Source organism: Rattus rattus, chromosome 10 (genome assembly GCF_011064425.1).
Source record: "Rattus rattus isolate New Zealand chromosome 10, Rrattus_CSIRO_v1, whole genome shotgun sequence".
Lineage (NCBI taxonomy): Eukaryota > Metazoa > Chordata > Mammalia > Rodentia > Muridae > Rattus > Rattus rattus.
In genome coordinates this window covers 35,619,315-35,632,015 of record NC_046163.1, presented here as the reverse complement: position 1 = coordinate 35,632,015, position 12,701 = coordinate 35,619,315, and the positions used below count along the sequence as shown (strand labels likewise).

The following is a 12,701-nucleotide window of genomic DNA, read 5'->3' as shown; positions in this document are numbered from 1 at the left end:
AGTCCCATACTTGGTCATAGAAATATCAATAAAGACTTCTTAGGATGAATTTTGACACTCATTAAAACATAGAGTTTGCTTTTTCTAGAGTTTTACCTTTTAATTGTGATCTAAAAAGGAAACAAAAGGCCATGCCACTCTTTCATGCCTCTGCCCTGTTTCTCCCTCTTGCAGCAGCCAGATTTACAGTATCCTTTGGATTCTTCCACACTGCCCAAACTGGAAGAGTTCTACATCTCTCTGATCAAGTCACAGCAGTCAGCAGAAGGCAGCCAGTCTGAACCTGCCAGCATTCAGACTCAGCTTAAACCCGGGCAGGCGTCCTCGACAGCACCCAGCTCAACCCCTGCGGTGGGCGACTCTCCAGAAAACCACTCCGGCTCTGGTAGGTCTGTGTGTCCTTGTGCATGCTCAGGTGACAGGTAGGAAGCTTGTCACGTTGCTCAGGCCCTCATCTCTTTGAGAACATGCCTGAGAGATGTGCTGCCCTTCACTCCAAGGTCATCTTGGTCTGAGCCCAGGTTTCTTCAACAAGTCTTTCAGCTTTCGCAGGGCCTTTACATCTCTGTACAGTTTCACGTACTTGGCTCTTTGAGTTTTGGCAAACATTCAGTCACGGTGTTTCCGTTAGCCTGAAGAGTTTCCTTGTGCCCCTTTACAGTCAGTCCCTACATAAGCTTACAAGCCTCCGGCATGTCATTCTGCCTGTTACGTACTATGTAGTTTTCATGTCTGGCTTCATATCGTAGAGTTTCGTTTCCGTTGGCTATTTGTTGGAAGTGATTTTGCTAGGGCATATGTTCACTGCATGCACAACTTTTTAAACTACCAAAATGTGTTCCAAAGCGGATGGGTTGGTCACATGCCCACCAGCAAAGGTGAGACTTGCAAATACTCCCCTTCTAGCCACCAGGTGCTGTTTGAAATGTTTTGTTTGCCCGTCTAGTGGAATGTGAAAGGCCATCATAACGTGAAGTTGGATCTTTCTGTTTCCATATTAGCCATCTTCTCTGTGCTTGTTTGCCGTTGTGTCATCTTTAAAGGGTTATAGTAGTTAAGTCTTATACTGGTTTGTTTCTATCACAGCGTTATAGAAATCCATTCTTACTTTTTTCTAGTCAGTTCTTTAAAGAAATTAAAACGAGAAAGCATTTTATTTTGGTCTGCTTATACATTTATCTTTTCCAGTACCATTTATTTCCAAGTTTAAACGAGGGCTCCCCAGATTTTTTTTTGTAGAGTCAAGAAATAGGTCTGGCGCACGGCTGGGTGGTTGGTTGTACAGCATTCGCTAGACCTTTGAGTTTGGTCCCTGGCAAACATACGTATTTCATTTCAGTGGGCATATGACCTGTGCCACGGAACAAAAACAGTAGTAAACAAAGGGTAAGTGAAACTACAGACCCACAAAGCCGAAAGCTATTTAAATATTGAGACTAGTCTCCTGTTGGTCTTCCTCTCTAAATTAGACTCTGATCACGGATGCACTGGGCCACTCTACGTCCTGATACCGTCATTGACTTGATAGTTCTTTATTCCTTGTGTCACTCGCTGTGGGTGGTGTCTGTCCTGTGTCTGTGTGTACTGTGATCTCAGATGCTTTGTTCATATCTCCACAGTTTTGTTTAGAGTCTTTTTGTTTTTCAGTTGTTTCCCATTGTTTCTCTTTCCTCTTGACTATACAGTGTCCCAGCACCTGATTCGATGTATTTCTCTTGTGATTCTTTTTGAAAATTGCCATCTATGTCCTGTCATTCTGTTACTGCCTCCTGATTCCAAGTCAGACTTTGATGCGTGAAGTTTTATCTACCCTGCTTTATGCTCTGGGTGGGCCGCACTGCCAGCCACCAACCTAGGGCCTCTTTGGATCTTCAGATGAAGCGCGCGCGCACACACACACACACACACACACACACACACACACACACACACACTAGCTTATCGTTAGCATGCCTTACTGGCTCAGTGGGTGGGCACTTGTAAACCTCCTGCAGGTAGCATGCCCTTGCCTCGAGTTCTCCTGGCTAAATACCTTCCAAATCTACCTTTACTGGGCTGCCCAGTCACCTTCTGTGATGCCCTTGGCCTTTGCTGCCCAGAATGTTTCTGGGTGCCCTTCTGTGGGCCACTTTCCTTTCCTCCTACATTTTGGTGCTCTCCCCGGAAGCTCTGAGTCGGTTCTGCCTCTCTCCCCCATATATGTCAATCCCCTCCCATTCCTCCCTGTGTCCTACCCATGAAACTGAAGGTGTCCCACCCCAGGCCCAACCATTGGCTGCTGGCATCTTTATTGATAGATCAAAAACCAATTGGGGACAAGGACCTTCAGTGTGTGGAGATGCAGATTCCTGATTAAACCAGAGCATCAGAGCCAACTCCCCTACAAGACTCTGCATCCTTGGATATCAGACACTGAATTTTCTGTTGTCTGGATTTCTTCCGTCTTAGGGCTGGGAGGCAGTAATTGCATTCTCAACATTGGCCTCACGCACCTCTAGGAGCTCCCTTAGGAGCTGCTCTCCCACAGCTAAGCTCCCAGCAGAAGCTGCTGTTCCGTGTGTTTGTCCAGTTTCTAATCATGCAAGGCAGATGGAGAGTAAATGACTCCTGTTCTACACTGCCGTTCTCTATGCAACCACATAACCCTTCATATATCTTTTTCCTTCAAGTGGACATTACTCGTAATTTTATGGTCAGAATATTACTTTGTAGACCATGCTGTCAAATCTTCTGTGACAAAGCTTATCTCAAGTATCAGGGAAAATAGATCACGTACTGTGTGCTTGATGCACAAAGATAAAAGGGGTGAACTTACTTTTCTCAAGTTACTGAAATCTATGGAGATAGCAGTGCCCATCTACCAGTTGCTTGCCGTGGTGGACTGCCAGGAAGTCAAACCGACTGTACTGCTGAACAGATTTTAATTCACCTGAATTTTTAAAACCAGGTTGGTTGGTTGGTTTGGTTTTTGGTTTTCCCTTGCTATATGGCCCAGAATTGAGACTGGCCTGGCAGTTACAAGCCTCCTTAACTCTCCCAGTGCCGAGATCGCAGGAGCATGCCAAATGTGTCCACCAAGCAGGACTGTGGAATAAAGCCAAGTTAGTTTACTCTGCCCCAGAACATGACCGTTCTTCTCCTGCAGTAGGATTGCTACCTACTATAGCCCTGGCCTAGGAATCGGCTTCTTAAATCAGCGAGGGGTGAAAATGTACTGTAGTAAAAGGCTTTGAATATGCAGCCACCAAAACTCAATTCAAACCTTTTAAAGATTTATTCATTTATGTCCTTTATGGGTGTTGTGTCTGCACACCCGAAGAGGACCCTGGATCCCATGAGTCTGTGGTTGTATACGCTGCCCTGTGGGCACTTGTAATTGAACCCAGGACCTCTGAAAGAGCAGCCACTGCTCTTTAAGTACTGAGCCACCTCTCCAGCCCTTCAATTCAAACTCTTAATGAATGCAGGGTCCTTGTGGTGGGCTCCCACATGCTGCCTCACAGGGCTAGACTTCAGCCTTTGTCCCTGCACACTTAAGATGAGCACTGCATGCTGATCTACCGTGCAGCATGACCCGGCCAACAATGCTGTCCAGAGCACCGTGGCTCAGACTTGAGATGAATAGTGCAGTGTTTCTATTGTACAGTTTTCTGCTCCTATAGAAACATCATGATTTACCCAAAAAGGTGGGGCTAGGAACTGGCTGGAGCTCAGTTAATAGAGTGCTTGCCTAGTACACACACAGCCCAAGCACTCTGTAACCTCTCGAACCCACTCAGCACTTAGACACGGGGCAGGAGGATCAGAGGCTCTACAGAATGAGTCCCAGAGGGTAGAATTTACCACGTGATAACCCTGTATTCAAACAAACCAAAACCAATACAACACAGCAGTTCAGTTATAGAAAACAAAGACTTTTATTTCCCACTTCCCAAGTGTCCTTCCTTACCATCTAAGCATCAAACTAGTGTCTCTGGGGATTGCATTCAAATGTTTGAGTTGATGAGTTTCATTTTTTAAAATTGAATTTTGTCTTTCAGATTAGAATTTCTAACAATTTCTGAAGTGATCTAAACATAATTCTTGTCATTTTATAATATATTTCAGTGAGACAGTGTTCTCAGTGTTGATAATAAAATGAAAATACTGATAAGAAAAGCATTGAAGATGTTCCTTGTCCTGTTATCACTCAGCTAAGATTCGATCCTTTCGTGTAAACAAAGGATCTGTCACATTAGTATACAGATTTGATTGTATCTTTAATAACAGTGAAATTGCCGGTAAACATTCCATTTATATGCCTGTTTTATATGCCAGGCTCCTGTAAAGTTTCTTGGGCAAAGGGGGTCTTGAGTGGAAAGAGTCAGCACAGGTCTAGCCTGTCCACGTACGCGTGTCCACCATCCGGGCTGTGGTCACCGATCCGGGCGTTAGAGCTCCAGGGTTTCACTTTATTTCCATGGTTATGTCTCTTACATAAGCAGCAGAGAATGTCTTGTTAACAAGTGGTCTTTTATAGCTTTGTTCTGACTCTGGCACAGACTTGGAACTACCATCTGACAACAGAGGATATCTATGGCGCATCACTTTCCTTTGTGCTGGAAAGAAACAAGGGTGTTTATGGTCTCCTCTCTGGGGTTTGAACTTGATCCAGCTCATTCTTCACTCGTGTTCCACCCTCTCTCGGCCCTCAGCCTCTAAGTATTCATTTTCACACTAATGCAGGATCCTCAAGTCTGCGTCTTTCCTCCTATCCATGGCTGTTTTCCTAGTAGCATCCCCTCTGACTGGTGATGGCCAGCGTCAGAGAAGGCTGCAGCACGCGTTGGTAAAGAACTAGACTGAGGCAGGCAGTGAGATGGAGAACTTTTTGAAAGGACTCTTCTGTTTTTTCTCTTTTTTAGTGGAGAGCTCTCCAGGGAGCCTAAAGAATGAAGATTTTTCTAATAGCCATGCTGATGCGGTGGTCAAGGACAAGAGCCAAGGAGCCATAGACCAGCTCTCTTTCATTTTGTCCCCCCAGCACCAGATTTCTCAGAAGCTCTACATTCCTCGAAGTACAGCCACGGCTGTCTTGGGAGCAGCCGCGCGGTTAGCCACGTCCAGGAGCCTCCTGCACTGGTACCCCAGTGTGAAAGGAGCGAAGCTTGAGGGACAAGAGGCGGAGAGAGATGGGGTGAAGTAGTGGTTGGGAGGGTCGCTTGGTCTTCTTTCTGCGTGACCATGTGCTAGCTTTGTTTTGCTAACTGATCACTTTGACGTGTAAGTATTGATATTTTACGTTAATTCTTATTTTTGTTCGTGATTAGACGTCATTCTGAATGGTTTGGTTCACCTTTGTTTTAATGAAGTACTTTAAAGGAGTTTGTGTAGATGTTTCTGTGAGTGTTGTTCTTGTACATATCATGACTGATAAATGAAAATTGAAAAACTAATTTAGTTTTGTGATTTATATTTAGCAAGACAAAAAAGTACTTTCACACACAGTGACCTCTCCGGGCAAGAATTCTCCTGCTCCAAGCCTGGCCACAGCATCCTGACTCTAAATGCAGAACCACAGGTCCAAGTCACCAAGTTCTCCTGCTCTAGGCCTCTCCTTGAATTACCTTTGCGTAAACTCTCCATTGTTCTTTCAGGCTAGGAAATCCTGAGGCTGCCTCAGTTCCTAGGTTGCTGGGTTGGCTGAGTGGGGCCTGCCAAAAAGAGCACACTCCCCTTATTCCATTTATCATGTGGCGTTTCTTAAACGTTTTATCCCCGTGATCACTGGGACTTCTGTCTTCTACATCACGTTTCCTGGCGCCCTCTTTCTCCTCTTTGACCCACTTGTTCCTTTTCACTGTACATCTGCATAAACGTGATCACACCACACAGACGTACCAAGCTGTTTAAAATCTTTTTAATTTGGCCAGCCACATTCTTTGCTCAAATATAACAAGAATGGTTTCTAAACCGGCCGGTATTATTCTTCTCCTCTGAGCTGAGCCTGCATAGTGCAGGCCACCCTCAGCACTGCTGCCTTCCATGTTCTTACTAGGACTGGCCCACTAAACCCCACCTAGAGTGCTCTAAATCAAAGTCTTCCATATTCCTTCAACAAATAGCAGGCCTGTCATAGCAATACACAAGCCACTGGCACCCACCTCTGTCGCTGTTAATATTCTGTGGCTGGGAAGAGGCACCATCAGAAGGCAACTCTTACTGGAGGGCTTCGTCCATCATCATGATGCCAGAAAGCAGAGCAGAGTGACAGACTCGGCCTGGTGTGAACTTTTGAAACATCAGAGCCCACCCCAGCAACACATTTCCTCCAACAAGGCCACACCTCTTAATCCTTCTCAAACAGTTCTACTCCCTGGCGACATAAGTGCTCAAATACATGAGCCTGTGGGGCCGTTCTCATTCAGACCACCACACGGAGTCTCTTCCTTTACAACTGCAAGTCTGAGCAGTATTCTTCACATCCCCAGATCTGAATGTGGGGCAGGGTGAATCTTATGACATAGGATCATTATGTCATAGAGGAAGTCTGAATGAAAGTCAGCATTTAGTTGGTGAACAACACCCCCCGCCCCCGCCTCTGCATTAGCAACCAGCTTCCAGGAAGAGCTCTATCAAAACTAGACAGTCGGATGGGTTTATAAGCGGACATCAACTATTGCTATATACACTGCAAGATAGAATTAACTGTACTAAAGCTTTGTAGTTAGTCATCCTTTTGAAAATGGACAGCTAGACCCTTAGCACCAGGTCAAACTGATGAGTATCAGCACAATTTGAAAGAAGCCCATGGAGAAATTCATAGTTAACATGTGTTAGGGTGAAGAACGGACCTTTAAAAGAACTTTTTGACTACCAAGCCTTGGCTAGAACAGCCATATGCAAGTCTCTTGACCTACCTTGTTCCCAAACATGGGTTTTATTGGGTAGTTAAATAGCCAGAGAGAAGCAAAGTTGATAGATCATTTGGAAGAGAACAAATAGGTTTCTGTACATGGCCAGGGACAAGAAGACCATACGTAAAAGAGAGCTTGGCATGGTGGCTCATGTCCTCATGTCTACCGTCCTAGTACTTGGGAAGATGGCCAACCACAGCAAGACCCTGTCTCTGTAGAGGGGGAAGCGTGAAGAAGTACACAAAAGATGAGGATGTTCCACAGTTTACATTAACCGTCATTTTATTGTCAGCAAATGGGTTGGTGTGTATATGGAAGACATTTGCGATATTAGAGCTTTTATTAGCAGAATTGGAAGTTTCTCTGAGAAGATGACTAGGAAGTAGAAGCTGAGGTGTATGAGAAGGAACCCAGTAAGAACAAGAAATCCCTAGTTCTTGACTCCTCAGAGATGCAAGCAGAGTGGCTTTTACTAATAGTCAAGGCTACCCCTCTCCCTCCCATCTAAAGTGGATGAGCTGTGTCAGTATCAGTCACCTTTTCTCTCAACATCACACATCTGAGATGTGTGTGTTCTCCTTAAAAGGCAAGACTAGAAATGTCTGCCTATATTTACTTTGTCTAACCTAGAGATGTGTTTTTGTCTAGGAAGAACCTTGGGTGAGGAAACGGGAAGCCTGGTAAGACTGGCTTCTCTAGAGTTGTATACCTAAATGCCTGTGTCTTGTAACTTCCAACTTGGTGCCCTTCCAGAGCTAAGGCTTGCAAGTCCGTTTCGTGAACCTTGATGATGTGTGTCAGAAGGCACAGGTTCAGTGATGAGTGCAGAAGAGTGACTTTGCTAGAGAAAACCTTTGAAACTAATAGGTGACCAGAACTGGTTTATACCAAGACCTTGCATTCTTGAGCATAGATAATTTAAGTAACAATGAACCAGTTGCACAGCCAAAGTACCTCAGTGGAGAGTCACAAGAATTGGAAAACCAACACCTCACAGAGAAGTCTGTTCTAGAGCTGTCTGTTAGCATTTCTATTTCCTAATGTTTTACGTCTTTTCGGAATTAAACTCCAGTGTAGTGGCATGAGAAGCAGGGGCTCTTACTCATAGTCAGGCGTCACTGCCCCACTCACTGAGAACAGTTCCTTTCCCACATCCCACTCAGATCCCACTCAGATCCTCATGTTTGTCATCATCAGCCAAAATGTGTAGCTGTGCCACCAGCTCTGTCCATAGACTTCCACTCCAGCACCGGTCCTGACAGGGGTCGTTTGTCCCATTGACTTAAGGATGCAAGTGAATTTTCAGTTTTATAGGATAAGAAAACAATACAACAACGGTTTACAAAGCTCATGCCAAAAATGAAGACAAGCAGTTTAGACGAAAAGGAGGTCAAGTCTGCCTTCTAATTACATGAGCTCTGTATCTCACTCAACTAAGTTATCTGGGGCACACATTCAAGTCAGTATTTCATCCCTACAGAATCAGGCATAGACATTCTCGATGCAGCAAACCCGAGCTCCATAAATATTTAAAGACAATGCTGTTATCTCCAAAGATTCAGCGAATCTTCCTTCTTTTATCCTGTTGTCTACTGTGTGTCTAAAGTTAGAAACAGATAATTAAGGAATAATGTTTTACTTATATCTATTTTCCATAGGTTAAAAGTATTTAACAGAAAGCAAGATTTATATCCAATGGAAAGATGTCATTGTTGTCATAAGACAAGGTCTCACCAAGTAGCTTGGGCTTGGCTTGAGCTCACCGGTAGCCCAGGCTGGATTTGAACTCCCTGTGAACCTCCTGCTTCTGCCTCCCAAGGGCTGGGATTACAGGGCGCCCCACCACTCTAGGCTTAGAAATTGTCTAAGATGAACTTGATGTAAGACCAAGAATTCAGTTTCACCATGGAAAGAGGCACACGTGTTACTTACGTCACTAAATATTACAGAAGTCCTTACCTCAATGGTTCACGTTTTCTGTGTACTTGGTTCAGGTAAGCCAATAGTATCACAACCTTGTCAGGCGGATTGGTGAGTCGATGGGACAAACGACCCCTGTCAGGACTGGTGCTGGAGCGGAAGTCTGTGGACAGAGCTGGTGGCACAGCTACACATTTTGGCTGATGATGACAAACATGAGGATCTGAGTGGGATGTGGGAAAGGAACTGTTCTCAGTGAGTGGGGCAGTGACGCCTGACTATGAGTAAGAGCCCCTGCTTCTCATGCCACTACACTGTAGTTTAATTCCAAAAAGACATAAAATGTTAGGAAATAGAAATGCTGACAGACAGCTCTAGAAAGAGTTCTCTGTGAGGTGTTGGTTTCCTGACTCTTACGTCTCCCCTTTGCACACTTAAGCTCCTGGTAGCTGTTCACAGACCGGTCTTTATTTATGGCATGTGTCAGACCCCGGTGAGGTACCGCCGAGGCTTTGGAATCCCGCTTTGATGCCGTCCTACAAACAAGCTGCCATTCAGTATTCTTCCTTTGCTCCACACTGATCCCGAGATCCAGTTCTACCTGGATCAGATTGTTTCCAGATGGTCTCAAATTCCAAAACTTTACCTTCATCCACCATCCCAGTGGACCTTAAGTTCCTCTCATCTCTTACTAGAACAGATTACCCCTTGACAAGGTGTTTTTCCCTCCTCCAGTGTGGTCTCTAATGGAAGCTCTCTTATGCTACATGTATGAAAACAGTGGAATAAGCTTATGTGTGCCACTTTGGACTTAAGAAGCAAAGAAAAGCCTGTGGAAAATTATCTGCTCCCCAGGATGCCTTCTTCCCCCGGGGTGCCTGCGTTTCCCAGTCAGTGTTGAAAACTTAAGCATATACAACATGGGCCAGAGTCAGAAGTAGACAACTGGGCTCGGTGTAGCTGAGAGCAGAACATTTGCCTGGTGTGACAGTGCCCTGCTTTCTGCCCCGAGCACTGCAGAGTACGGAAGTAGATTGTTTTACTGTTACAGCATAGGAAGGTTGAGAGCCGATGGGTGTATGTTTGAGTGTGATTAACAGGTAAGATCTTTTATACTTTGTATCCCTGACAGCAGGGCATCTGCTTCTGATCAGATGCTGTACTTTGCAGAAATCTTTTTCAGCATCTAATGTGGGGGTTCCTTTCCAAACTTAGGTTCAGAAATGTCTCCTTCCAATCCACTGACGACTGTCTAGCTGTTACTTATAACTTAGGTGTACATGGATTACACCCGCATACATGGGGTTCAGCAAGATCACTTCTGTGGCCGGTCTTTTGCTACTTGGTAGGTTCTTCTTTCTCAACCCCCTAACACTAGATAGGAGAGAAAAGGAGCAACATTATGGTTAGGCTACTTCCTGCTGATCGGGGCATCAGGTTCCTTGGGGCAAGTTCGATATTCTCTGTCAGGATATTTCTTATTTTTTCTTTGCACACAACTACTTAATAAACTGCAACCAACAACAAACAACATACTCCTGATGCTCAGAGACTGGCCCCTGGCTCAGATCACTTGGACTGGGATGAAGAGAAGGAGGGCTTGGCCCACTTTCATCAAGAAGTAGCCAGAGCTGAAGGCAATACCTTAAATCCTTTGAACCCTGCCTTCTTCTAAGCCCTGTTCCATAAAATTAGTTATTTTTTTTAATTTAAAGAGAATTATCCATTCCTATTTAACAGTCTATTCTTGGTGGAAATGAAGAAAAAAAGACTACTTTGAAGGAAAGAAATGTCTCAAGATCCCATAACTAAGCTGAGCTTATTAGTGCTAACCTTGTATCCAGTGGGCATAAACTAAATACTAACCGGACATTAACTCAGTATCCTAGGTCTGTGAGAAGGAAGTGGCTGCGGCAAGAGGAAACAGAGGTTGCTCAGAACCAGGTAGCTGGGTATGGGTTGAGAGTGATGTGGAAACCTATTTTAGGCTAACGTGGCCCAAGGGTAGACTGACCTGGCAGGCCTGTGCCCAGCCACAAAGCCAGCCAGACAAAAACCTCAAACAAACTCTGGAAATAGTGCAAGCTTTACTGACAGGACTAGATCAAACAACTGAAAGGCCAAGATAGGAGACAAGACTGAAGAAACACTACTTCATCAGGCAGCAGTAAAGGTAAGAAAGCTGCATAACCTAAAATCTGAAAAATGGTACGAAATGTGCGCTGGTGAAAGGTCAGACTATGGCATGCGTGTCCTGATATACGGTCAAGAGAATGATGCAGCTGCTGATGTATTATTACTAATGCAATATAATGATATATTAGCACTGCATGTCATTCTTGAAAACGTTATGCCAAGGGAGAGAAGCCAGGCATAAAGGCAGCACCTCGGATGATCCCAGTTACTCTAGAACAGGAGAATCCACAGAAATAAGTCAAGGGGGAAGGGGCCAGCAGAGAGCTAGTGTGTTTCTTTGAAGGAAAGCTGGGTGGCTCTCATAGCTGCAAACTATAAACATTCTATTTTGAAGAATTCAGCCAACCATATACTTTAAAAGGATGGATTTCAACCTGTGGTGTTTAGTAAAGCTATTATAAATACAGGAGAACTCTTGTGAAAACCCCTGATGGAATGTGGACTGAAAGTGAAAGGTAGAGAAACAGCGTACTAAACAAGTGGAGCCAAAAGAAAAAGCCAAAACTAGGGGACTGGAGAGATGGCTCAGTGGTTAAGAGCAGTGACTGCTCTTCCAGAGGTCCTGAGTTCAAATCCCAGCAACCACATGGTGGCTCACAACCATCTTTAATGAGATCCAATGCACTCTTCTGGTGCATATGAAGACAGTGACAATGTCCTCACATACATAAAATAAATCTTTAAAAAAATTAGAAGAAATGAAGGCCTCTACATATTAATAGAGGAAATCATTCTTCATAGAGATAGAATGATTTTAAGTTTATCTTAAAACACTCTTGGACATAAAGGAACAGTTAGGCAAGGTAGAATGACTTCAGTCCCATTCTCATCAATGGACAGATCATCCTTAGCTGCCAGCTTTAGTTAATCTAGTTCTAGAGTTTGTTCAGTTTGATGTTGTTGCAATTACAACAGTTTATTAAATTGGGTTTTGTTTTCTGTGTGTGTGCATGGGTGTTTTGTTTGCGTATATGTCTGTGTACCATGTGGTGGCTGGTAGCCAGAGGCCAGAAGGAGCCGTTGGGTCCTCTGGCTGGTTGTGGTCTTTTGTGAGGGTGCTGGGAATTGAACCTGAGTCCTCTGGAGAGCAAACAATGCTTTTAACCAGAGACACCTCTTCAGCCTCAACACCAGTTTGTTTTATCCTCCCTGGTTGATACTGAATCGCTCCACGAACATCAGATCCCCACATCAAACCGGGAGAGGTGTCACCAGACAGAAGTACCAGAAGCAGCGCAGTAGGACTGCCAAAAGGTCGTAAGTCAACTACTGAACTCAAGACAGTGAAATGATCAGACAGCTGACGATTGTTAATGCTTCATGTAAAGATGAGCAGTGACCCTTTCAAGGGATAAAACATGCAGAATTTAGTCCAGCATCTGGGGGGAAACGTCAGCAAGATGAGTGAGAAAATATAAATATGGTTAAAAAACTCAACAGCATGGAAGAAAATTCAGCAAAGAAGTTAAGATTGGCGGGGGTGGGGGAGGGGGCAGGAAGTAGGGGGAAGGGGAAGGAGGCAGAGGTGTGTGTTGACAAATAAAAATGTTAGAGACTCAGTGAACCAACTTAAAAATACAATGTAAACATTGCCGATGGTCTCAACCAACAGAAGACAGAAGAGCAGAAAATTTTAAAAGAATGGCAGGGACAAGGCCAAGGAAAGACATTGTGGGGGTGACAAACCCT

The 12,701-nt window shown here is 44.5% G+C and overlaps 1 protein-coding gene across 1 annotated transcript in view; it reads left to right on the top strand.

Annotated features, from left to right (window-relative positions):
* Tdrd5 (tudor domain containing 5) overlaps positions 1 to 5,435 on the top strand; it is a 48,477-nt gene extending 43,042 nt beyond the window's left edge. The window contains exons 17-18 of the mRNA XM_032915031.1: positions 175 to 385; positions 4,905 to 5,435. Of these exons, the coding sequence (XP_032770922.1) occupies positions 175 to 385; positions 4,905 to 5,185 (492 nt within the window). The 3' untranslated portion in view covers positions 5,186 to 5,435. The remainder of the gene's footprint in view (positions 1 to 174; positions 386 to 4,904) is intronic.
* The last annotated feature ends 7,266 nt before the right edge of the window (positions 5,436 to 12,701 follow it).